At 38.5% G+C, this 27,581-nt stretch overlaps 2 protein-coding genes across 6 annotated transcripts; one reads left to right on the top strand and one right to left on the bottom strand.

Moving 5' to 3' along the window:
- The first annotated feature begins 2,345 nt into the window (after positions 1 to 2,345).
- Positions 2,346 to 10,613, top strand: primpol (primase and polymerase (DNA-directed)). Of its 3 annotated transcripts, none has more exons than XM_087177191.1 (14): positions 2,346 to 2,487; positions 3,098 to 3,464; positions 3,594 to 3,688; positions 3,796 to 3,934; positions 4,227 to 4,374; positions 4,483 to 4,585; positions 4,678 to 4,826; positions 4,951 to 5,113; positions 5,206 to 5,303; positions 5,454 to 5,540; positions 6,029 to 6,137; positions 6,222 to 6,298; positions 6,412 to 6,458; positions 6,567 to 10,613. In XM_087177191.1, exons 2-14 carry the CDS (start codon positions 3,285 to 3,287, stop codon positions 6,798 to 6,800), a joined length of 1,629 nt encoding a protein of 542 aa, XP_087033317.1. In that variant the 5' UTR covers positions 2,346 to 2,487; positions 3,098 to 3,284; the 3' UTR covers positions 6,801 to 10,613. The 3 variants fall into 3 exon arrangements, with proteins under 3 accessions (XP_087033317.1, XP_023274216.1, XP_087033316.1); XM_023418448.2 differs by having other exon boundaries at positions 4,675 to 4,826; XM_087177190.1 differs by having other exon boundaries at positions 6,029 to 6,298.
- Positions 7,286 to 26,949, bottom strand: acsl1a (acyl-CoA synthetase long chain family member 1a). Of its 3 annotated transcripts, none has more exons than XM_087177189.1 (21): positions 26,835 to 26,949; positions 16,593 to 16,805; positions 15,433 to 15,547; positions 15,281 to 15,345; positions 15,093 to 15,194; positions 14,678 to 14,777; positions 14,382 to 14,557; positions 14,086 to 14,118; positions 13,860 to 13,911; positions 13,698 to 13,771; positions 12,654 to 12,731; positions 11,761 to 11,895; positions 11,436 to 11,570; positions 11,040 to 11,135; positions 10,871 to 10,943; positions 10,657 to 10,745; positions 9,758 to 9,874; positions 9,487 to 9,630; positions 9,252 to 9,353; positions 9,101 to 9,172; positions 7,286 to 8,625 (listed from the first exon to the last, which is right to left on the bottom strand). In XM_087177189.1, exons 2-21 carry the CDS (start codon positions 16,785 to 16,787, stop codon positions 8,485 to 8,487), a joined length of 2,094 nt encoding a protein of 697 aa, XP_087033315.1. In that variant the 5' UTR covers positions 16,788 to 16,805; positions 26,835 to 26,949; the 3' UTR covers positions 7,286 to 8,484. The 3 variants fall into 3 exon arrangements, with proteins under 3 accessions (XP_087033315.1, XP_023274213.1, XP_023274215.1); XM_023418445.2 differs by lacking the exons at positions 12,654 to 12,731; positions 26,835 to 26,949 and adding exons at positions 12,794 to 12,871; positions 19,394 to 19,510; XM_023418447.2 differs by lacking the exon at positions 26,835 to 26,949 and adding an exon at positions 19,394 to 19,510.
- Positions 26,950 to 27,581: the final 632 nt, after the last annotated feature.

The raw sequence follows: 27,581 nt of genomic DNA, 5'->3' as shown, positions 1-27,581 counted from the left end.
TATAGTAAGGCATAAAAAGTCATAAAAATATCATGGTATAGTAAGGCTTAAAAATGTCATAGTATAGTAAGGCATAAAAAGTCATAAACACGACAGTATAATAAGGCATTAAATGTCATAAAAACATCATGGTATAGTAAGGCATAAAAAGAAATAAAAACTATATTGGATTGTAAGGCATAAAAAGGAATAAAAACTACATAGGATAGTAAGGCATAAAAAGTCATAGTATAGTAAGACATAAAAAGTCATAAACACGCCAGTATAATAAGGCATTAAATGTCATTGTATAGTAAGGCATAAAAAGTCATAAAAACATCATAGTATAGTAAGGCATAAAAAGTCATAGTATAGTAAGGCATAAAAAGTCATAAAAAAGCAATCAGATAGTAAGGCATAAAAAGTCTTAAAAAGTCATAATATCGTAAGGCATAAAAAGTCATAAAAACGTAATCGTATAGTAAGGTATAAAAAGTCATAGTATCGTAAGGCATAAAAAGTCATAAAAACGTCATAGTATAGTAAGGTATTAAACGTCATAGTATAGTAAGTCATAAAAAGTCATAGTATAAAAAGTCATAAAAACGTCATAGTATAGTAAGGCATAAAAAGTCATAGTATAGTAAGGCATAAAAAGTCATAAAAATGTCATCGTATAGTAAGGCATAAAAAGTCATAAAACATCAAAGTATAGTAAGGTATAAAAAGTTACAGTATAGTAAGGCATAAAACGTCATAATATAGTAAGGCATAAAACGTCATAATATAGAAAGGCATAAAAAGTCATAAAAAGTCATAGTATAGTATGGCATAAAAAGTCATAGTGTAGTAAGGCATAAAAAGTCATAAAAACGTCATAGTATAGTACATCAAAAAATGTCATAATATAGTATGTTATAAAAATGTAAAAAAAAAAGTCACAGTATAGTATGGCATAAAAGTGTCATAGTATAGTAAGGCATAGAAATGTAAAAAAAATGTCATAGTATAGTAAGTCGAAAAAACTTCAAAAAACGACACAGCATAGTATGTCATAAAAATGTCATTGTACAGTAAGGCATAGAAATGTCATTGTATAGTGAGGCATAAAAATGTCAAAAAACCTTATAGTATATTGTGGCATAAAAAGTCACAGTATAGTAAGGCATAAAAAGGTCAGAAAAACGTCATAGTACATCATAAAAATGTCAAAAAATTTCATAGTATAGTATGGCATAAAAATTTCAAAAAAATATTTTAAAAAAAAGGGAAAAAAGTGACTGAATATTAAATGTGCTGTTTGTATAACTGATGGATTTATCAAACAGACATCTCTTCTTCTTTTCCTAACAGGCGCATCCCACAAGGGAGGTCCTCTAGGATGAGGTGTACATATAACATATTCATGATACGATAACTCATTTTCGCAGAAAAATTGTAAAATGTCATTAAATGCATATTAACAGTAGGCTACCTCTTTTTTTATAGTGCATGTTTACATGATGAATTTCCATTTATTCTTTCTGCATAAAATTTTCCAAAATATAACACTGAGTCTGATATTTCAACAACAATAACATGTTATTATCTATGTTACTATCTTAATTTATTTATGTCATCTCTGACTGGATATAACGTTTTATATGGAGACATGCTAGTTGTCGTTCCCTTTATGCTACTTACCAAAACAAAAAATTATATACAGTAAGTGAGTGAATGAAACTATTTTTCATGGTCTCATTTTGTTGGCTGTTCCAGTGGCTGTACAGGGCTATTGAAGATACTGAATGGACTGAATGATTACAATAAACTCAATGGTAAAGAAATGACACCAGTTATCTCTTTACAGACTGGATGGATATGAAATGTGGTCTTTTTACAATGCATCTTCATCAGCATCAGTGTTTAAAATCCAGCACCCTGCATTCCCTCAGTCTGCAACGTGAATTTTTACTGTCGCCATGGCAACGGATGCCGGTTTCGTGGTTAGTGGTTGTATTTTTCACCGAACCAAGTAATTCTGTTCATGTAAAGTAACATAACGTTGATAAACACTCCTTATGGAAAACAGTGATTATAACTTAAACTATCACAATTCTAAGTAGCTGGAGACAAAACATTTTTACTTCACGTAGATCATAAACCCTTGAATATAAAATGACTCATTGAAATCGGTTGACAAATATAAACATTATACAGCTTTTTATCCAGAAAAACTGAAGCTCCCCCATTCACTCTCTCTTGTTCACAGGGTAGTCTTGCCCTGTCCAATATGGCGGCGACGTTGACGTACGATCCAGTGGCCAATGCGGCATCTACGTATGATACGACCATAAGACTCCGTTTTGTGACCGGAAACAGCACTGCTTCCAGTTCCGTACGCGCCAAACAGAAAACCAGACGCAGTGAGCGAAGCTGGCGTATTTACGTTTCTATTTGAACTTCTTAATTTAAACACACGAGTAACAAAACTCACTGGACCGTATTATCTCTGCAGCTCAACGAATGGTGAGTTATGCCCGATGACACCACGTTAAAGATAATGTTAATGCTGCTAAATTAACTCTGACATTCGAGTCTGGTTTCAGTGCTGTCATTTAGTCTACAGAGTGTGCTGAGGTTATTTATCTGAGTCAAAGGTCTAAAAGTACCACACTCTAAAAGCACTCCATAACAAGTAAATGTCATGCATTGAAAAAAATCACTCAAGTAAAAGTATGTAATCAGGAAAATGTACTTAAAGTATCGAAAGAGAAAAAAAATGTCCCCAGTGAGTGTTGCGTTGTTACATGTGCATGCGAAGGTTCAGTCACGTTCAGACAGCAAAATTACACATTTTGTTGATTTAAGTGAAAAGAACTATAAATATAACTCCTGCAGTTAAGGGACATTAAAAATAAATGAGCCTTTCTTCAAATACTAATGCATTGTTACTTTTTATTTCATGAACCTTGCAAATAGTAGCTAAAAGTAATTGTGGCATGTGGAGGCGTTTGTCTTGCTGTTGAAGTGTGTTATATTGACAGGCATTTCATTTATTTTCTTCACCCCTTTACAATAGTGAGGGTAAACTTAAAAAATATAAGGACCAATATATATATAATACACTTTTTTTCAGATGGAAGAATGAGAGGAGAACTATGGTTCAAACATCCATTCTGCTGGTGTCTTTGAATTTGTTTTTCGACCACCTCCACTCCACCGTACTACAATTGACCTCTGACCTCACTTTGGAAGTGGACATATGATGACAAGGTTGCCCTGTAGGTGCATAAAACAGTTGCATTCAAGTGGTAAAGAAGCACATGAGGATGAGTAAGTGGGGAGACCGACTGAAGAAGGTTGAGCAGCTTGCTCAGTCTTTCCAGCTCAATCCTCTGGCCACACGCTACAAACCACGACTGTTGCCATGCCAGCCTTCCTCCGTCTGGAAGCTCTTCCCTCGTCAGAGCCTGGCTATCGGCTTTGCTCAGAGCTGCAAAGAGGTAACACAAGACTCTGCTGACACTGGACTATCTTGTCAGTTTGTACCTCAGATTTTTTCATCCTTTGTAGGAAGTCATTTTCTGTCTCATCAGGAAAAAATGCTTACATTTGTACCTTGCTTTCTGTAGGCTGTTCATGTTTTTGCACTTGAAAAAGAAAAGTCAACTCTAGGCCAAAGGATCTACCTGGTTACCAGTTACAGTGAGCTGTGGCATTACTACAGGTAAATATTAGCCCTACATTGCAGAATGAGGTGCATCTTTTTCATGTTGTAAAAACAAGTGCTAAAATGTGGAGTGATGGTGATTTATCTCTTAATTTTTTTTTCAGGACTTACACTCAGTCCTTGATGCACTGCTATGAGGTGATTCCAGAGGGTGCAGTTTGTAAGCTTTACTTTGACTTGGAGTTCCACAAGCCCTCGAACAAAGGAGCTGATGGGAAAACTATGGTGTCTTCTCTTATACAGGTAGGGTCCATTATTTATTCACAATTTCCCTGCTACTTTCTGTTCAAACAAGGTTTTGTTGAGCAGCTTGCGTGCACATGAAGATAATGTTTCAGTTGCTGCTCAGTTTACCAGTTAAAAAGCTAAAGAATGTGTTGTAAAAGTGTCCACTTCTTACAGTTGCCTCTGGAGACTGGAAACTCTCATATATGGGAGAATCATCTGGATAGATATGATAGATGTGAAGTTTATCTTTTTACTTTCTTACCTTAAAGATGCAAGATTTACCTGTCTGTGTTTTGTTTGTTGACAGTATGTCTGTGACAAGCTAATGGAAGTTTATGGGATTGAATGCTCTGCAAAAAACATCCTCAGTCTTGACTCCAGCACAGAGGAGAAGTTCAGTCAACATCTCATCTTCAATCTCCAAAATGCAGTTTTCAAAGACAACATACACGTTGGTATGTATAGTTTTGCATGTAGGCAACAACAAAAAGAAAAAAAGCCAAACTTTGTTTTAACCATATGTAAGTTCTTCATACATTCTTTCAAATCTTTTCCCTTTTTAGGTAGGTTTATCAATGCAGTTCTTAAACCAGTCCTGAGCAAAACCAAAAATGGAAGTTGCCTTGATGCTGGGATGAATTCAGTGGCAGAAAACAGTGAAACACGGTTTGTTTTTAAGAACTGTGAAAACACATATTTTAATTTCAGTGCCGTCATCACAATATTTAACTTGTTACTCAATGATTTACTGACAGCAGAACACCTGCTGCTCCTGAGGGGAAGGCAGCGGCAACAGGCGAGGTGGCTCAAACTCCACAAACCAAGAGGCGTAAGCAGGAAGAGACGGACCTCAACTTCCTCAAGGTGAAAAACAAGGATGGCCAAGACTGTCTCTTTGTTGATCTTGGTAAGAGAAATCACAAGCTTCAGTTTTCACTTAATTGGGTTAAATAAATTCAGGACCCATTTTACATATTGTAAACCATGCCAGTTTATACATATGGATATTAACTGCAATGGCTACAATGTAGGTGTCTACACCAAGAACAGAAATTTCCGCCTTTACAAGTCATCAAAAGTGGGAAAAAATGCTGCGTTCACTGTGGCAGACGACAACCAGTTCTTTGCTGAACCTGAGAAGGGGATCTCTGCGGAGGAAAGTGTATTCTTGGCGTCCTTGGTCTGTAATGTGAGGTACAAAAGTCACTCTTGCAGATTTTTCTGTCTGATATAAATATTAGCGTCAGCAAACCACAGCATTGGAGCTTATTTTTGTATTTCCTCAGCTTCACAGGTCAGAGAATTCTAACTTGGGACGTCCCAGAAACAAACGAATCAAAGACTTGGAGTACTCATTGTCAGCAGGGATCAGCCCCGAATCAAAGTAACACTGAACTGACAAGAATTTCTCTATATATGCATATGCACATATTGTATTATATAATCAGTCAGCGTACCAATATTTTACCTTGATATTTTTAAACATGAATAGTTTTAATTAATGTAACTTTTTTCCCCCATCCATCACTTGCAGGCTCCCTTTTTGGCTGCCTTATGTCTCCTCATCAAGAAGTGGACAACTTTGTACTGACAGTGGTTAGAAAGGATGGAATACAAGGAAGTAAGTGTTAGTGCTGTTACAGGTTGTTTTGATTTTCAAAGCATTTGCATGTGTCTAGTTTTGGACCTGGGGTCGCAAATAATGTTCATTTTCATTATCGATTCATATGCTGATTATTTTCTTAATTAAGCGATAAATCTTTTGGCTTATAAAATATCAGAAAACAGTGAAAAATACCTGTCACTAAGTCCTGTTCTAAGGCCTACAGAGTTGAGTTCACGTCTTGTTTAGCCTGACCAACCGTCCAAAGCCCAAAGATCAGTTCACAGTGATATAAAACTCAAAACAGCAGCAAACCCTCATATCTCAGAAAGTGTTTGATCATCCTTAACACACACATTACCTATTTTCTTCCATGAAAATGTTATGTACAAATCAATTCTCTCAAATACCGCCCTGCCCCTTGAGTGTGTGTGCGAGTGTACTTAAACTATCATTTATCAGAGTGTACACAATATCTGCCATGTCTCTTATGTTTACCTCAACAGGCATCAGGCGGTGGAACTACTTTGTCGCAGAACAACTACTTGTCTACGACATTGCCAAATACCGCTGGTGTGAAAATGTGGAAAGGTTTCATAAAAGTAACAACATAATGTACGTAAAGTATGTTTCATGTCCTGTAGACGGTCCGTGTGAATGTGCTCCACCTATCTCATTTGGTCTCATCCTCCTCTGCAGGATTGTTGTGGATTTAAAAGAGGAAGTGTGGTACCAGAAATGTCACGATCCTGACTGCAGGAACTTTAGATCTTCAAGTATGTAATGACCATAAAGATTTTATGGATTTAAAATAACTCAAGGGCACGAAATCATGTCTGTAAAGTGATAAATTGTAACCTGTCTCAGATGAACATTTCTCCTGTCACAGGTTGCCCACTGCCACAGGAGATCTGTGTCAGCTACATCATGACACTGGTTTGTTTGCTTTATTTTAACTAGCATCCAGACTCTGTTTAAGTTCAAAGACATGGTGTTCTTCACAATATGCAGCAGCTCATGACCACATTGTGTGTTCCCTGACAGGATGAGGAGGACCAGGCTTACTTAATGGACAATGATGGCAACATTGAACCCAGCCAGGCAGTGAACCAGGCACCACAGAGCACAGTGTGTCCAGAGGAAGAATCTGCTGACGTCTGGGGAGACACACAGGATGACCAGGACTATTTAGAGAGCCTTGACGACTTTGAACAAACCAGCGAGGGGATCTCTGATCAGGTTCTGCTCAGTTGCATGTCAGAGTTTGATTCCCAGTAGAAGGTAATTTTGTCATGCACTGGCTATACGACATCAAATATGCTGTTAAAAGGTAACTTTAAGTCCTCCTTTTGAGCATTTATATGTAGTATAAAAACATGTAATAACTGGTTTTGACCGCAACGTATTTGTAAGTCGATATGAATTTTTATTATTCTATTTGTCAACAACTGTAGCTCCTCCTGTGGACACCCATAAGTGGAGGCTGCTGTATTAACAGCAGACTGACAATATAGTAAAACACTGTTGTAATGACATAAAATATGATTGTCCTTACAGCTGCATCATAGTGTTATAAAGCATTCATTAAATGTTTATAAATGATAAATAGGGGGACTTAAAGTGAAGCAATACCAAGATCCGTATTAATGCACTTTATTGACAATTACAAGAAAAGAAACATAGGTTTCTAGCTACCAAAACATATTAGGGATCTATCAAAAATATATTTTGCAATATAAAAGACATAAACTAAACGCCACAGCTCTGGAAGAAAGTATTTATTTGGTACAGTTGACAAAAATATAGATACCGTACTTGCGTAACTCCAGCACAAAACTGCACTGTTACCCTTTTCATATCATAACAAAAACAATGACAATATGGCTTGAACTGTCAAGGAGTCCTTGACATGATTTTATGTGCATGACGACACAGTTTAGCAAAAACCTCTGACTTCACAACAAAGCTGTGTGTTAAAACAGCTGAAGTGCTGTTTCTCAGAAGGCTGATGGTTTCATGGACCGTCGGTGTAAGTTAATGTGAAAGGACCTGGAATTAATTTTGAAAGACTGGCTCCTTCAATATTACCAAATATTTCCCCTGCATACATCATACAAATGATGTAATGCACCTTTTATCCTGCAGCTTGTGGCACTGAAATTTGAAAGGAGGAACTGCACGAAGAGTATTGTAACATTCAATATTTTTCATGCAGTTAAAAGAAAAACAAAAACAACCAAAAAGAAGCACAAAATGTCTGTCAAGCAACATGATTCCCAGAAGGCTATCAACTACATTGTGCACCAGATTTTTTCAGTCCTTTAGCCTGCAGCACTGAGAAACATGGGAATGCAGGGAGTTAACAATAGAGAGTATCAGGCTCAATACTCTGCATACACATTTTCAGCAGATACAGTATTTACAGGTTTAATGATTACATTAAATATCAGCTTAAATAGATAACCAAAACATTAAATAGTCTAGTATATAAATAGGTAATATTTGTCACTGTTGTAAAAGCATATTTATAAGATTTCTTTCCAGCTTCCAAGAATTAAACCTGACTGAAACTGAAATGTTTGCAGCGGTTGGACCTTTCTGACCATGAAGGAGTCAGACTTATCGGCAGTTAAGGCATGAGCACGTCATATTTCCCCTTTGTGGTTAACCCTAACTCTTATATGAATTATACCAGTGACACAATGACATGTTCGGGAATAATCTGAACTAATTAGCCAGTGACAGGAGAGAAAATTCAGCTGTACAATCATTAATTGAAGTGGGGACGATACATACTTCAAACTGAGATTCATTATCCAGTTTGTTTAAAAGAAGGCCTCACAAATTTGTAAAGATAGTCACTGGCAGAAAAATTGAGGTAAATCCCCTTCACTAGACTATTTGGTTCTGGCTGTGCGCTCTTAATGATTGTCACCTCCCTACATTACTCCTTGAGCCCAGTTTAGATCTTAATTTTGGCATAAAGTTCATCAATCTGCTCTCTGAAGTGGCTCCGAAGCTCAGCCCTCTTGGCCTTCAGGGTGGGTGTCAGGAGACCGTTCTGGACAGAAAACATCTCGGTGTGTAACGCAATGTCTCTCACCTGCAGAGGGGAAAAAGACCACAACAAGAATGAAAGCCAAGAAGCAAAAATAATTATTCAAATAGCTGAAACTAATGACTATCTTTCATCGATTATTCCTTTGGTGTCTAAAACTAAGGAAATGCCTTCCATAACTTTCTGAAGACACAAAGTCACATCTTCACGTTGCTTGTTTGTACAACCAGCAGTCAAAAACTCGACGATTTTCAGTTTACTGTCAAATTCTACAATGAATAAGATGTTACTATGGTATTTTAAGCAACCAAACGCACAAAACAACCAATCAATTATTAAAATACTGAAGTAAATTAATCGACTGATCATTTCAGCTCTAATTTGAAGATGAGAAAAAGATTTATTGAATCAAACACGATGTTGCATGTAAAGAAGTTGTCGTTCCTGGGCCAAATGCAGCAAACTGAAAAAAGCAGAGCATGATGGTATTTTTGATGAAGTCAAACATGGCAGCAGTCACCTGTTCAAAAGACTTGAGTCCTGCTTCTTTGCCCAGCCTCAGGATGTCCTCCAGGATAGCGTTCTTCACCTCCTGTAGACAGTTGGAGAAATGTAAGACATGCACAGAGAGGGAGCTGTATGTTTGGACTGCTGATGTTAATATATCTGACCTTGCTACTGGACAGTTCAGAGTAGGATCCTTCGATCCCTTTTTTCTTGGCCCAAATAGGTAAAAAGTCTGGATCAGTCACCACTATCGCCACCAGACATGCCTTAAAATTACAACACAGATAACATGAAGATCAGATACTGCAAACTATCAAACAAGTATGAATGCAGCTATGAAAAAAATCTGTGGTTTAGTTTCTTCAACACAAATATGAGTAAGATCGATGAGTTACTGACCTGTAAGCTATCACCATGTACAAATATCTGGGCCACTGGATCACTGCGATTATAGACGGTTTCTATCTTCTCGGGGGCGATGTATTCCCCCTGTGCCAGCTTGAAAATGTGCTTCTTTCTGTCAATGATCTTCAGACTGCCATTCTGCCACACACCAGAGGAAAAATGCAACTTCAAATGAAAGCAACACCTGATGCTTTGCTACTCAACTTAACCCTAATGATAATCTGATTTTAAGGGTAAATATTGGCATTCAGCCTGTTTTGCTTACAGGAAGCCATTTCCCAATGTCTCCTGTGTGCAGCCATCCATCCTTGTCGATTGCCTCGGCCGTTTTCTCAGGGTCTTTCAGGTATCCCTGGAATACATTTGGTCCTTTGACACACACCTAGAGCGACAGAGATAACAAGTAAAAACACATTTAGAGTGGTTTTAACCCTTCAGCACAAAGACTTTTTATACTATTTTATAATCTTTATTCTTATTTGTTAAATATCTGGAGATGAACCCCTCCAGTTTTATGATGATTTAACCTTCCTTGTTTTCCCTACCCGCACTGCTTTGTTACAAGGGATTTACTGCAACCTAGTTGCATGCTCCTGTCCCATTTCTATCACTTATGATGATTTAAAATGGAGATAACTCAGCACTTTTGAGCAGTCTTAAGAGTTTATGAGAGCAGTTTAAAGCTCTCATACAAAAAGTATGGAGTACGTTTTGTAAAATTACAAAAATTGTCAAAAGCAGCCACCCCCCCAAGCTGTGGGAAAGAGGTTTTTTCAGGTGCAGTCAGACAATGTGAGAAGCACTTTATTTAATGGATACTGAGGTCCCAACTCTGTCTGACCTTCAGCTGCTGTTCAGAGAGAGAAAATGGAGACATGGCATTGTTTTGGAATAATAATGTACAGGCCATGTTCAGTGTGATGAAGGAATATGTCACCCAAATACAAACACCATGGCTCTTTTATATTTTATATGCATTTAATATTTTTGGGAATGAACAAAGTTCTGTGGAGATGTTTATTCTAATGTTACCGGACTGAAATAACACCTGAAATTATCCTGTAAGTCAAATTCTGTTTGTTGTGTAAAAACTCAAAACAAATAAAAGTATTTTTCCCCCAGCAACTGTATGTATTTGATTGATGATGAAGCAGTGCTCCTCACCTCTCCTTCTCCATTGGCTGCCAGGTAATTCATTTCTGCCACATCCACCACTTTGAGCGTGTTGCAGGGCAGAGGAGGCCCCACGTGACCTGATGACACAGAGTAGTTACATAACAGTCTCATGGTTGAAAGAAATAAGGAAAATAATTTAAATTCTACACACAGGCTATAATACACCATAATGATCAGTGGAAACAGTGAGTGGATGTTCTACCTGCTGTCCAGTCTCCAGGCATTGACATGGAGCAACCAGCTGTACATTCAGTTTGACCGTAGCCTTCATAAAACTGTAGCCAGAAAAAAAAAAAGTTATTGGTGACAGGCATGGAAATAAAAACTTCCAGACAAACCATAAGTGACATGTGCATATTGATGTGGCTCACCTGACAGCCCAGAGCAGCTCGCAGGAACGTCAGGATGGTCGGTGACACCGGTGCTGCTCCTGTAATCATGAGTCTCACACGACCGCCAAGACTGGCCTGCAAAGTGTGAAACTAAACAGTGAGACTGACAAACTGGCCAGCATTTATTATGCATCAAATAGGATTGAGAATGTCTTTATCTAACCTTAAAAAAGAAATAACACTATTAAAAAAGATGTACAAATGTAGAATGTAAAAATAGGTATCAGTCTATGTACAAACTAATAGGACCAAACCTCATTTAAAGCTAAATATGCCAGATATCTAATACCCCAGATCTTTTAAAGGAAGCAGAAGAAAGTTTCTTGAATCCCTTAAACAAAAACAGACTGCTTTTATAGAACACGTCACATTTACCTGTACTTTTTTGAAGATGAGTTTGTCCCACATGCTGTCCCTTCTAACCACGCCATTTTTCAGCTCTGCCTCCTTCCTCCTGAAGGCAAAATCCAGCAGCCATCTCTTCAGCGGTGTATTGGCCTGACCAAATACCTGTAGCGAAGTGAGAAATTATTGATTTAATTAATCTTTACACAATGGGACACAGAAATGGGACAAAAAAAGTCTACTATTATTAAATGGTCACAGAGAATATTTCTGAAAAAATATGAAGAGAAAATAGTGAATCAACAACTTCAGTGTGCAACATAAGATCAACTACAGAAGTGATACTTTGTCTGACCTTATCAAACATGCGGTTGAGAAGACGTGGGACCACAGGGAAGACTGTTGGCTGCAGCGTTTTCAAATCATCCATTAAAAGTCGAATGTCTCCTTGGAAGTAGCCGATTCGAGCGCCGTGGATGAGGATGACTCCCTGATGAAGAGAGAGCTGCTTATTCCTCCTTGTGCAGGTTAAATCAGTGTGACGTTTCAGCCACAAGAGGGCGGTATTATTGCACTTACTGACACAACACTTCTAAGGTGTTATTTAAATCTTAAACTTTAAACTTTTTCACATTCAGGAACTACATGTTACCTTGAAAGTCAAAGGCTCTTTGGACATTTATGAAAAACAAATTAATCAGACACCACACACAGCTTCACTCTGTCTTCTAAAGCTGCACATGTTTTGACACTTGCGCTAACAGGATATTCGAGCTTCAATGCTGATAACACAGTCACATTTTATTTAATGTCTCTTACTTTGAGGAATATAAATATGTTTGTTTTTTTTCAACAAAACCTTTTTTTATATGTAGTTTGTAACATTCTCAAGTTTTTAATTTGTTTTAACAAGTCTGTTGGTACTTGAGGATTTTTGATACTCAAATTTCAGTTGTTACTCAAAATGTATTGAGATACAATCAAAGCTGCAGATGTTAAACGTTAGAAGGAACCCACAGCAACATGCCACTAAACCTAAAGATTTAAATTAACATGCAATTGGCAGAGCACTGGTGCTATCAATATTCCCAAACCTGTGACACAAACTCAGATTTACATAGATACAGCTGCTTTCAAAATGCTCTGAAAACACATTTTCTGCCTGCTGCTTATTGTTTCCACTATAATTTTATGACACTTTGATTTCATTATGCAACAAATCTGAAGGTAAACAAGTCCACAACATACCTGTACAACCCTCTCAAACATGTGAGCTAGGGGGAGATAGGATACATGAATGTCACGGAGGTCGAGCATGCAGTGTACCTGCGGAGGACACACAAAGCAAAACACATGCACGTATGCAGGTCAAGCATGGCGTACTGTACCTCCACCACCCTCTCAAACATATGGGCCAATGGGAGGAAGGAGATGAGCACATCTTTAGTACTGGGCTTCAGTGAGCCCTGGATGACACCATACACAGGGGGATGAAGATGAGGACAGCATATAAAAGAGTCAGAGAGAGTCGACAGGAGTTTAGAGTTTAAACAAGCCCATAGAAAAAAACAATGCTCATATTATATTTGGTCCAGATCTCATGGATGTGAGGGTGTGTTTTTTGCTTCCTATAATAATGGTAGTATAATAAAAACACTGAAATGTGCTTATGTGTAAATATCTGCATTATTAATACACTAATGCTACTTAAAAATCACATTTAGTTTCTGATCATTTATGATCGATAATACTAATAATTTTTCAGCATATTTACTATAACACACGCTGTGCATTGATTTTTTTTTACCCTGAAAATATGCAGAAGTGAAGTACTTTTTTGCAGCCCTGAGTCTTGCTGCATATGGCCCGACAGCCTTCACTAAGATAAGGGGCACTTCTGTGTTGCCTGAGACTGGGGCAAAATAAAGTCTGTAAATCACTCTCTGATGCTTGTAAAGCTTACTACTGTGAGTCTAGCAGTAATAACTGAAGGTAACTCTTCTCTCATTTGAATTACAGGAACACTGTGTAGAGAGGTTTCGTTGAGTGAATGAAACTGTCAGACAGGAGACAACTTGAAAAGTGAGAGGGTGGGTGCTGCCAATGGAAATTACGCCCTTGCATAAATGAATAAAGATGTAAAGGAATATTTCTGAAGGAAAAGAGAACAGAAGCATTCACCTTGAAAAAAAGAGGGCTGGAATCAGATGCACATTATTAGACAATGTAATTTACTGAATCTTGAAGGACAGCACTGAAACTCCAAAGTTGAACTGGTGTTTGTTTGTTTACCTGTGTTACTTTAATGAAAGCTGCAGTGTTGGAGATTACATTTCCGTGAGTAAGCATTGCACCTTTTGGATTTCCTGAAAAGCAATTAAAGCTCAGGATTATACATGATACATGAAAAAAACGTTTCTACAAGGTTAATGTTGCAACAAGTTGTGTGATTACCTGTGGTTCCGGACGTAAAGCAGATGAGTGCGAGGTCCTCTGGTTTTGGGGGCTGCAATCAGAGCACAGATCTACACTAATGCACATCAAACCTAAATTGCAACATCTAATTCAGTTGATGGATACAAATACTGTGAATCCTCGGAGCTGAAAAGCGGATTCTCAATTTACTAAGAATAAAGAACCTTTTTTGGTGTAATCAACAAATGAAGCTGTTCCTACTCACCACTGGTGTCTGGTGGTTTGCTTTACCCAAGGCCTGGAAAATACACAAAACATATAGTGTGTTTTAGCGCAGCTGCAGGAAGTGCTGATAATAATCATGCTTTAAACACACAGGACCCCAGGGCCTAATTTCCACTTAGTTCTAACCAGAACTTGAGTGAGTGACAGTGTGACGAGATGCTCAGCTAGTTTTACAAAACACCTGTTGATGGTTGCAGATGTGCTCAATACAGCACAGAGAAGACAATACAGTTGAGGATCTAACATAGAGAGAAGATGTTAGGTTAGGGTTCTCACCTCAAAGTCCTTCAAACTCAGGATCTCAATGCCACACTCCTGTCCACGAGTGACCAGGTCGCTGTCAAACGCCTCCATGAGCACAATCGTCTTCACAGTTCGGCCTTTCCCGCTGACGCAGTCCAGAATCATCCGAGCCTTTTCAGGCACATCGCAGATCACGGTTGAGATGGCAGCTGAAAAACAGACGGCGACCTAATTAACCGCTTACTTTGTATCAGTGTTCTTGATCTAAAGCACCATGATAGCACTGCAGGTGGTGCGTGGTTAATGTGTGAAGGCGCCCGCTTGTGTACCTTTCTCGATGATGTAGGCGATTGCCTCCGTGCCGAGTGTGTCGTACAGCGGGACTGCCACCAAGGAGTATGTGTAACAGGCCAACTCTGAAATGGTCCACTGAGAGAAAAAAAACAGATTACTGAGAACAAATATAAATGCTCCAGCAATAACTTTTTAAGTGATACATTTTATTTCAATCGTACTATCATCAAATATAATAATGTGGCTAAAGTGAGCTTGATAGGGAAAATAAAAGATTCTGAGTGGAACAGACATTGACACATTATTTCATCATTTCAAGTGCCCTTAGTGTAAACTACAGATTTATTAACATACACTTACAAAATAATCTTTACTTTTCCTAAAGAATGCTGAAAAGGTTAAAAAAAAAAGAAGAAGAAAAAGAAGAAGAAGAAGTAGAATTTGTTTTACCTCTGGCCTGTTCTGGGAAAAAATACCAATGAACTTGTCTCCTGTATGAGAGTGTCCTCGGTGAAGGAGGGCAGACCCGACGTGCTCTGCTCTGTCTGCCACCTACGCAAAGCAAAAATAATGTAGTGTAGTTGTGCATTGTGAAAGAGTACGATGCTAGATCCACATGTATGTGGTCCGCGTCTCACCTCTCTGTAAGACTGCCACTCATACGGCTGGTTTGGTTTTCTTGATCCTAGACAAGGTCCATTATCTGGGGGAGTAAATCAAGCTCATATTTAATGGTGGACTTAGATCTTCAGGGAGTCTCACATTTAACTGACACAAGATCAGCACTCACTCGATACTCTGAGCCCTCGCTGGAACACCTCGTACATTGTGAGTGCATCGTTGTAGTAGTGCGTCATGTTTATGTCATTATCGTTGAGCACTGATCTTCGTGCACGTTCTCCACCCTACGAGGACAAAAATCGAAAAGTTATGACCAGTATGGACTGAACCTACCACACCTCTAGCAACATTATGACAAGAGTTATTATGGAGAACGCAGGTTTATTCTGTGGCACAGCTGCACTCTGGTGAATCAGATTCCCTCATATGTTGACCACACAAATGTGGATCCTGTGCAGAACATGATGCAACACTTTGTGTGTGGTTTGTGCCTAGACCACAGTGAGAAAATGGAAGCAATAGTTGGTGCAGGACACATTTACTATTTACACAGAGGCAGATGTTAGTCATTTTGTTTATAAGACTCCTTCCTCTATTGTAAACTTTAGTTCATATTTGTTTTTATGTAATACTGTTGCAATTTCTGTCTTTGCCGTTCATTTTTCCCACTGTTTTTTGATATTTCATATTAAGAAAAAGGACATAATGAAAATAATGGTTAGTTGCAGCTTATATAAGGAAATTATAAGTTGCTCTCTTAATACAGTTTTTATTAGTGCTTCATAGATCACTTAATGACCACTCATAAGAATGACTCCTGGGTTGCCAGGTTGTGAAAAATCCCTTGAACTCGTCCTCGCCTTTCTATTTGGTTTTTTATTAATGGCTTCAATGAAGCTTTGTTAAGTAATTTGTTAACGATACATTAAATTACTTTAATTACAACTTACAAACCATAAAGGGTAAAGGGGATCTCATTAGAAAGTGGTACCATAATAAAAAAAACAATCAATGAATCCTATTTTACCAGCACAGCCTGCTTTAACTCTGAGATAAACCTTTTAGCTCCTTAAATGTGACAAGGAGTGAGGAGGTCAAAGCATGTCTTCTGAAGAACTGCACCAACATCAGCTGTGATTAAGTTCCTGGAGAAGAGCCCATTGACATTCCTGCTGAGTGAGATCTGCTGTCTAGCTTCTTTTTTTTTTTGCCTCTGGGTCAAGCTTCAGTTATTCCTCTAACACACAGCATTAAAAGACAGTGGATGCACAGAGTTATCTTGTTTTAGTGTGTTGTGTTATGGACATTTGATATTACAGTTCAACCTACTGGTATTTCCACTGACTGCTGTCCGAGGTCACAGGGCGGTTTGAGGGCTTTTGGCCGGGAGGCAAACCAGTAGGTGGTGATGGCAGCGAAAGCACCCATACCCATGAGCGCGTTGGTGGGCAAGCCGCGCACGTACTGCCGAACGTCATCCAGCTCGGGAATGCGCAGCTGTCTCAGGACTTCCTGAGCCTGCATGGCTGTTCTGCACTGACCCTGCAGGAAACCAGAGAGGGGGACATTCAATTCGGAAACTTTTAGTCTTAATTCTGCACTTCTTGTTGTTCTTCATGTTTGTCTCTGTTCCAGGTTAAGATCAGGGAGGTCTTTACCAGAAAAGAGCAATTTTATTTCAGTAATCCAGACAATTCAATGTATTCTGAAAAAATGTCTCCAATAATTTCAAAGGAAAGGTCATCCATGTGAGAGGGTGTTTTATGGTTAATTATTTCCAACATATTTCCTTGAGGATGTGGTGATACAGCAGGATATAGTATTTTATCTTTTCATCAATGGGTCTCTTGTTTTAGACCATTACATGCCAACACGAGATCCTGCTCCTGAATACGAAGCATAGTGGTCCTATTCACAGTTACAGGCAAATTACTGCCGTCTATATCCACATGTTCACACAAGTACATGCAACACTGAATAAACCTTATGCCCTATAGTTGGACAGTGAAGGTACAGATAGGAGATGAGACAGGGGGGATGATGCAATACAGCTGCAATAATTAGACAATTTATCAGTTAGTCAATCAAAAGAAAATGAATTTTTGATAATTCATTCATATTATTAATAATAATAATAATAATAATAATAATAATAATAATAATCGTTATATAGGAAAGAAAACTAAACCTTCTCTTGTTTAAGGTTCACAAATGTGAAAATTAGCAATTTTTCCTAACCTGAAAATTACAATAAAATGAATATTTTTTAGGTTTTGGACTGCTGTTGGACAAAAGAAGACATTTCACGACATCTCAAGGCATCAGGAAAACCCAATCTGAACATTTCTAAACTGCTACAATCCAACAAATCTTCAATCAGCATCATCAGCAGTCACATTGTTTTGTTGTTTTATCTTTAATTTCTTCCTGTGATGGAACAACTGACACAAAGCAAACACGAACATAACGAGACAGAATCAAACAGTATAAAACGCATCTTTCCGGAGACCCATAGTGAATCATTCAGGGCAGCGTGATATAGCAGCACTGTTCAGCTCTGTGATTCAGTGATGATCCATCATCTACTGTTTTGGATTATTTGGCCAGATCTGCCTACAAGATATATCGCATTTATCAAATCTTTTTATATCTTCATAACATCAAATCTGGCATAGTTTCATTTGGCCCTCCTGATCTTAGTTTTAAAGATCTTAACACTATATCCTTCAATCTAAAGAGGTCATAAATCACCTCTTAAGAAAATTTAAAGCCTGATTTTTATGTTTTGTTTTGCTTATTTTTCTGGGTATCTCATCCTGATTCCATGTTCAGCTGTTCTTCTTTTATCCATTTGTGAAAATGGTCTACTAACTTCAAGTCATTAGATAAATGATATATATAAAGGCGGTTATTATAGCGACTAGTATAGAGCATAAAATTAAATTCTTGTAATGTTTTGTTTAAACAAACAGCAAGAAATGTAGCTCCTTGAATGAGAAAAAAATGTCCTCAATTTTTAAAAGATTTTGAAGAATCTTTGTTTGAGCTGTCTTTGTGTTAAAAATCCAGAAAAGCAGAAATTTAACAATTCAGCTGAGAAATATGCTGTTGAAAAACAAGCACGTGTTTGCCATTGTTTCTCTTCAGCACCTCCACAGAGGCTGTATACAAAAGGAAGATGTGCTATCCCATTCAACAGCTGTGCACTTGGAAAACAAAGACGTAGGAAGGAAATATGACTCCATGCATATTTTCAAATCACAAGCCCCCAAGGAAAAGATAAGGACACGTCCACAGACAGTGCACACACAACACACACACACTACTCATTTGTTGAAGGAACTGAAGCTCACTGGGCTGACACCTCAGTCTTCAAAGTGCCGGATAAATGTCTCTATTCTGATGAAATTTTAATACAACAGTCAAATGATGGCCAGAATTAAACCATTAAACCTGTTTGACTTTTAATTACATGTTAATGTAAAATGCAAATTACATGAGTCTGTGGCAATTATTACTCCTGAATTTGGAAATACATGAATTAATAATTCACTCTCTTAACATTTAATGTTTAATTTCATGTTTAATATCAGACTGGGTGGCTCTATGTGAATGAATGTTCAACTTATTTGACCTCTAGATTGGAGGGGAACAGCCCTGTAGGTGAATCAATAGGTAAACAGCCACCACAGAGGTAACAACTGACTTCTCACCTACTTCTATTATAAACACCAAGCCCATGACATATTGGACTAGTGCCAACTGGGACAAAGTGTAGTAGAAAAGCTGCCAATTACATTTCATTAGCCTTTAATTACAACTTCAATGGAATTAATTGTGCTCAAATGAGGTCATTGTAAATCTTCTTATTTTTTGTATCCAGTCACATTAAGCAAGGCTGTTTGGTTCTATTTGTCCTCTATGGCAAAAAAAAAAAATCAATAATCAAAAACTCCACATTAAATGTCACAAAAAAACTAAACTAAATGCTACAGGTGTTACTATTAGCCACTACGAAAGACCAGCAGTGATCACTTCTGTGTCCTCTCCAAGACAGTCTTAAAGGCAGTTTTCAGAAAATCTGTCAAAAATTAATGCTGAACTAAGATTAAATAAATCTCTCTACTCACAGTGTTTATATGAGGAAAAGTAGAGACTGTGTCCAAAGTTGGAGAGGTGTAGTTTAGCCCTGTGCTGCAGCAGTTGCTATTAGAAGGACTCAGACTGACCTCTAATAGACCTCGGAGGTTCTCACAACTATGAATAGCAGAAACACGCCCCTTTCAAAACAGAAACACAGACGCGTGACACACAGCTAGCCATTCAGAGAGCAAATCAAGAAGCAGATTGATGTACTAATATCCATCTGCGACTTGATATCGATATCTAAACATATCTACTGTCCTGATGAGTATTTCGTCCAAAGGAAAAGACAACAAATATAGAAGATAGCTGGATCCGTTTAAATTTGTGTGTCTGTGTGCAGCTTCAATATAAAGAAAGAAAGACCGGTTCAGAAGGAACTGGGTACTGATCTGAGTGATTCAAGCATTTTTCAGTGATGTTTATTCAAGAGTGAATGGCCAACACCTTATCATACATTATCTGGGCTCAGTGTGTGCAATTCTTGTGTTGCTGAGCAGCCGAACTTCTCAAACTTGTCAAACTAAGAATCACACACTAATTACGAGAAAGTCTGCGTATTCCACATGATAGATATGTTGACAAATCCCCCTTTTTTTCATACTGATATCCCAGAATGTGTGAGCACGATCATTCAACTATGACACACACAAAGCCGAGTTTATGTGCAGATTCCTTGGAGTCTGGGATGGATAATGATAAGTTATCATTTTCCAGTTAATACACTTAAGTTGAAACAATCTACACCTCATTTTCCCCCAGTTTCAATAGATGAGACAAGTGATTTGGAAATTTCCTGCTAAAGTTGTCCACAAGGACAGAGTGAAAAGTGGCGAGCCTGAGAGTGAACTAAGTGTAACCAGCTGTGTTTCAATGCTGAATATAGTCATGGGTGGTATGGATAAAATCATATTCTAAACCCCATCATGTGATATATAATTTAAAGGCACGATGTCAATTTTCTGGATATTATCTGGTATTTATGGATACAAGAATCAAACAGTAAACTCAGATCAGCTTTTGGACAATTCAGCACATGTGACAAATCAAGGTGCTTTATCACATTGATGCAAAAACCCAATATTACCTAGTCCTGCTCATTGATTTGTGACATTGCCAACTACGGACAAATATTAAGGAATAGAAACCATGATATTAACTGCAAACCGGCAAAATCTCTGATTGTCGACATATTTATATTATCTTATGGTATATATCGTCAAGTTGCTGACCCCTAATCATATAAGTAATTTTTCTGATTTATAAATTGTAGTCTTCATAAATTCTTTTTTATACCATTATGAATTGATTGTTTTTTTTTTTGTCTTTTTTACGGTTGGTTACAAATCTGGGCAGTTTAACATATTAATGGTCTCTAAAAACCTTTGTTTTTGGCATATGTTGTGATATCTTTTTACTTTATTTTACAGACTAAACAATCAATGGAAAGAATAACTAACAAATGATAATGTAAATATGTGTTAGTTGCAGCTTTACTATGTGTGTGTCTCTCTTTGTCAGATGTCCAAAGTCAGGCACATGACACTGGTGTCATGCTCAGCTGAGAGTTGTTCGAGGCAAAAGGTACTCCAATAACCTCCCCTCCACCACCACCACCACCTCTACTCTCCATACTTGGCCTGGGAGGATGACAAGCCAATGGCAGAGCCAGCTCTCCAGTCACCCCACACCCCAGCACACACAAGACACTGGAAAAAAGAAGCGGAGAGGGCAGCTGGTTCATTTGACACATAACAGAACATCAAGATTAGCTGGCCACAGCCTGCCCGTCCAGAGCAGACTACAGACAGTATCTTTTGAAAAAGAATCACCCCAAACCACAATCGGGAAGTTACAGAAAAAAAAACACATAAGGTTGGTCAGTCACACTTGAATCCCTCTGAAATGTTTATGTTCCTCTTCCACTAAAAACCAAGAGCAGTGTGACACTGAGCTGATAATCGGTTAGGGTGCTGAGCGTCAGGTCAGATGATTTAAGCTCATTATTACAGCCTTACCACTTGAGGATTAACACATGGAGCCCTCAAACACACACATTGTAATCCCATCTTGACAAGACGGATGCTTTCAAATCTCCGAAGTGGCTTCCTCTTGGCTGCCACATGAATCTGCGTAATGCGGTATATATCATACAAAACTGAAACTAAATTGCAGATCAATTGATAAATCGATTACTTGTCAGCAAACTATTTTCGATTAATTGCCAAAGTCATTTATCAAGCCAAACATTTTCTTGCCACCAGCTTATCAATTAACGCTCACTCAGATCATAGTAGGCCTCGGCACAGGCCTGCCAAGCTTGGGATCTCTACAGATGTTTAAGTGGTGCACATGGAGCCATAATAAGAGCAGTTATTGGCACTGGAAGAGTTTGAAATGATGGTGTTTTTTTGTTTTTTTTTAGTCTTTTCAATACTCACTTGTTGCTCTGGGTAAAGTTTTCTGCCAAATAAGTAAATGTAATGTAACTGTAAGGAGGAAAGGGCTTACGGTGAATAGTCGGGAAGGATTTGCTGCTTTTCTTTGTCTTTTGTGACCATGTCAGTGTCTTAAGTTTTGAACTATAACCTGCACAGGATGGGTGTAGATAATGGATAAATGACAGTTTTGTCATAGAAATTAAAGTTAATGAAATCAAATGTAGGTTACAGTGTTTTCAAAGTAGTTTAAAAGTTTATTGTTATGACAACATACCAACTTACATTAAAACAAGAAGTGTGTTATTTTCTAGTTTAATAACAGGAAGGATTTTCCTCAGGGATGCAGTTTACATTAATAACAAGGACAAAATTGCCTATTTAAAAATTCTTGAAGCAATGGGTTCTAGATTTCACCAGATTAAATGACGACTGGCAGATTGTCCTTGTTTTAAATGAGACTCATGTAAGAGGGTAGAGGGTAGCAGCGTGCACAACTCCAAATCTTGAACAATGTATTCGGTGCACGGTCGTAGCAATCTGAACTGACAAACAAAATACGGACACACAAAAGGCACAAGCGAACGTGTTTCGGCTACAAGCTGTCTGCCGGTCATGTACATCTCAATGGCTTCTCTACAGCCTTGTTGTATGTCAATGACTGCCTGTTACAGATTTTGTGCTTAATATAGCTGACTACAGAGGAAGGACATTTTTTTGTCGAACTGAAACCAAACGTGTTCAGACGGTTTGCATCTCAATTCTGTAGGAAAAAAACAAACCAACCCAGACACATTACATGCCATGGCAGCGCAGTCTAAACTTTTTAGTTCTTCAAACTTGTCTACAGCTTCCTGATATGTAGACAAGTACAAGCATGTACGTTGGTTCACTATCGATTCAGTTCTATAAATGCAAAATGTTGACGTGTGAAATTCATGTTATTGACTTATCAGATCTGCTTCAGTCCAGCTGCCAATACCTCATTGATAATTCAACAGTCTTACAAATAGTACAGCATGCCCCGAGGGAAGCGATCTAAATAGAAGGATGACTCAATACATTCCTGTGTAAGCCATTTACATATCGGTTTACACAGGCTTGGAGTGAGGGTCGGGCTCCAAAGTAACAGTTCTTCATGAGGATGGTGGGACGAGCAACGGTCTGAACACGAGTTGTGAAAAGGTGAACAGGAGGAGACATGGGCTGACATGCAGCAACATGTTGACTGTCACTGCACGGCTGCCAGATGGTTGTAGAGGTTCATGTGGCTTCAGTCTTTCATCTGCTTCAACCGTCTGCCTGACTCGTGTCCGTCACACTCAACCCTGGGTTTCGAACACAAAGCCTGACCTTGCACAAGGCAACCACACTCTAGATTGCAGGTCCTGACCTGCCTACTGATGAAATAGCACACTCTTGGTCACATGATCACAGAGTGGAGAAATGTACAGGGGAGGGAGGGTGGAGGATGGGATTTGTGAAGTGGAACAAAGGTCACACACCCGTCAAGTGCTGCCAACACAGCATCAGGGCACATGACCTCTACACTGCAGGTCAAAGCAAACACACTGTCATTTTGAAACTCTCAGTAAAAATTTGGGGAGAAAATCAAACTGAACTGCCACTGCCACTGAAATTCAGCTGCATATGCTCTTCATCTGAGGGGATTTTAAACCACGTTATACTTTCCCTCTATTTTCTTGATTAATCATTTAAACTTCTAGTCTAGAAATCATCAGAGACAAGACCATCACAACACCTTAAAGCCTAACATCACTTCTTCATTATTGCTTCTTCAGTTTACTATCACATAAAGCAAATCTGCAAAACCTCACACTGCAGGAGCTGGAAATAGGAAATATTTGTCATTTGACTTGGGGGGGAAAAAAAATCACTTCTGTCAGTTGACTAAATCAGTGAACTGCCTAATCGTGTCAGCTCTATGTACAACAGAAAAACAGCTGTTTTTCAGCAGTAATGCTTGATTAAAAGTAATGGTACTTAATGTGTTAAGTAATGGTATTACCCTGGGAAACCATCAACACGGACCCAATAAAAGCAGCATGAAGCAGAACTACACTGTCGACTGAATGACATCAAATACCGAGAATGCTTCAAGACGTGAGGCCAGCTTTCCATCGTTATACTTATACTATCTGAATGATATTTTCAAAGAAGTTCCATTAGAAAATCATTTGGTTTATCATTTCTTGAAGACACGTAGCAAAGAACGGGTGAGTTCACTGAGTATTCATTTTCAGTTTTGTGATGCAAATTAAGACTTACCCTGATTTACTGAGGCAAGCGCAAACCAGGTAGTTAAAATTTTCTTTTTTATGTTTGCACCTAACTTAAAACATGTTTCCACTGGGCAGTAAATAGTGGGATTAAATAAATATAATAAGAAATAACATCTTATTTGCAGGGTTTTCGCCAGGGATCAAGTTGAGCCGTAGAACTGATGAATATTAAGGAGTGTCAGCTAGAGAGCGCAAAAATTAAGAATGGGTTTATTCTTATTATTATAATAGCTCCTTGCACCTGATTTATTAAGGGTGAAAGTAATACATGTGTCAATGTTATAGCAGAGACACTGGAATTATAGTGTGTGTGCATGGCAGGGTGTGCAGGCCCAACCCTAGTAGAACCAGATCCTCAGTCTGCTACTCTCACATGATTCTTTTAAATTCAGTTTAGACAGTAACATCAGGTTGGCTGGGATGAGCTGAAATTCCTGCTCCTGAAGGCCCCACGTCAGAGCGCTCTTGACTGTTGTGTAAACATCAGCTAGCTCATTCGTTTGCATGCTATCAATCCCCAAACGGACACAGGTTGATGGTATGGCATTCTCAGCCAAGGTGGAGGTCTGCTCCCGAACCACAAGACCACACAGTGTCCCTCTGTTAACTTCAATGTCAACTCCTGTGCTCAAACGCCAAAAAAAACCCAAAAACAAACAAACAAAAAAAAAACACGATTGAGGTCACTTTACAACCAGCCCATGTCGGTCATGTCACGGCTCATGTGACTGCACTTCTGGGCCAAAAGATCTTTTCTTAGTTTTAAAAGAAATGTTGTTTAAAAAGGAAAACGGCAAACACAGCACTCGACCTACATTCCACAGATTCCTGAAGGAGGAAGTTTGCCATAAAATGCCCTGAGTACCAAGCACACCCCTGAACTTCACCGCCCCCTCCAACACATGCACACATACTGTACCTCTGTCACCAAAGCACCAACACACAAACAGACCGTGCAAGAAAAACAAAGCCAGAGCTTCTAGACTTAAGTGTTCAGTTAGGACCCGCTTTGACACCTTTTACTACATTACAAATCAGGGCGAGGCATCACAGAGGAAGTATCTGCCTGTTACTTTCAGCCTGAGCGTTTCTGTCGTCTATCTCTGTTCTGAGAGGAAGTGACAGGAAGAGTCAGAACTTTGATCCGATTAATGGCTGTTTCTCTAATTGCACTGAAGCTTAAAGGACCATATCCATCTGTTTCTGCAAGTTAACTACAAGTACCGTATACGTCACATATTTCTGTGTGGTTTCAAACTCAATAAAACCATTACAATGCTCATCAAGTTTGCATTACTTCGGTAGCAATAGTCCCCTCCCTCCACCTCGTCATGTTAATGAGGATTTAAGAAAAAGATGAGCTCCTTCAGCTGTGACTTGGAATATATGTAAAGCAAGCATTTGCAGCAATTTACACAAACAGGAGATTTGCATCAGACATGAAGAGTGACCTGCTAGGATTGTAAATCATGACTGCAGTGACGACTTATCCAGTTGCTGTTTATTATGGAATACAAGAATCTTTCCTCAGTGTAAAGACCAGAAAATATGCCTTTCTTCTACCTCAAGCACAGGAAACATAAACAACCACATTAGTAAATAAAGTTCTGTGATACTCTCTCTCCAAGAAAACCTCATAGTAAAGGTATCACTGATTTTTCAAGTAATATTCCATTAAACATGATTTTAAAAAAAAACCTGACATTACAGAAGCACGTGTAAGTGCAAGAACTGACACATGAAGAGGTGACAGGGCCATCTGAAACTGTATATGCACAGTTCTCAAATTTTCTGACTATACCTCTGATTATGTCTCCATGTAATATAACAATATTAAAAATAATAATGATTAAAAAAAATTTAATTGCCCCATACTGTCCATTTTTTGTGTATAATTAAAAAACTCCACTGCTGAACAGACTATTGTGAAATGTCTACTACCATGACTCATGAGGATAATGAAAGAAATGAATCCTCATATTAGATGCAACTCAAATAGCTACAAGCGTTTGCTGTTGGATTTTGATATTACATGGAGTTGAACGGAACCCGCTGAATGCATGGAGTGGGTTGAAACATCCTCAGTGTGCAGCTCTCACTTCCTCATGGGTGTGTGCTGAGGAGCACTGGTTTGGGGTTACTAGGTCAGACACATGCAGTTACATATGGCGGGGATGCCACCACACGATAATGGTTACATTGTTCCACTCCTTATAATCTTATATTGACTAACAATGGCGTCAGTGTGCATGGCAGTTTGATACAAAGTAGATAGGGCGGAGATTAGACACACAAAAAAAAAAAAGTTTCCAAAGTGTCTAATCAGCTCTGATGCTGCGTGTCCATGTCTGCTTTTATTTCAGCGTCATAAATACACGCGTTTCTCAGTGATAACGACGGATCTGTAGTGAGTGATGAACATATTATTCTAAAGTCATCACAGAGACTGGACGTACCGTCAGGCCTATTAGATAAACCTGTAATAAAGATATGCTGAGGAAAAAAAAGATGCAAAACGTGGCTCGGCTCAGGTCTATCTTAAAGGCAACAAGAAAGAGCGAAAAAGCAGCCTGATACTGAGGGCTCGCATCCTGCCTCTTACAAACATCTGTAGACGTGTTACAGTCGACACTGATCCACAGTGGGATATGTGGGGTTTTTAAGCGGGTTAAAATGTTTCCACTGACCTGTGCGCAGCGGCAGATCCGGAGACTTTAACCTGCTTCTTGAAGGAGCAACAACAGCAGCAGCAGCAGCAGCGGGAGCAGTGGTCTAGGCTCTGTTCAACTGGTGCAGTCATCAGCCAATCAGAGCACATGTTGCTTTGCCTAAAGTTTGAGAGACCTGCTGTCATTGGTCAATATCGTCGTGACAAGAGGGTTGTTCATATATGACATACAATGCACAGTATGTAATGCAACAGGCTCCAGCAGCCACATCCTGTTACCAGACAAACTGGAAGTTACTCAACACACATTTACTGGTGGGAAGTAATTAATTACATTTACTCACGAGCTGTACTTAAGTAGGTCTGAGTGGGTTTAAGGTGCTTATGCTTTATTTGAGTATTTCCATTTATACTAGCCTTCTGCTACTCCCCTACATTTCAGAAGGACATGTTGTACTTTCACCTCCACTACATTAATTTAACAGCTTCAGTTAGTAGTTACTTTAATAAATACATAGAGAATCCACTGGTGCAGTATGAATACTCCAGTCCAAAGTGTTTTCTAAGCTCCAATTTCATTTTTCATCATTCTAGTGCAACAACCCACCTCACATGTTCGTGTTTCAATATAGAGCCAGTTCTTCATACAAGTGAATCTGAATTAAAACTGTCTGAACTAACTTTTACTTAAGTAAAGGATCTGAGTATTTCTTCCACCACTGCCCCCTGTCATGTTTTTTTTTACATTGTTGTATTCTCACTGAAG

This window comes from Seriola lalandi, unplaced genomic scaffold (genome assembly GCF_002814215.2).
Source record: "Seriola lalandi dorsalis isolate HSWRI2012SDOR001 ecotype SW California unplaced genomic scaffold, Sedor1 jcf7180002054582, whole genome shotgun sequence".
NCBI lineage: Eukaryota > Metazoa > Chordata > Actinopteri > Carangiformes > Carangidae > Seriola > Seriola lalandi.
This window is presented reverse-complemented; position numbering and strand designations above follow the sequence as displayed.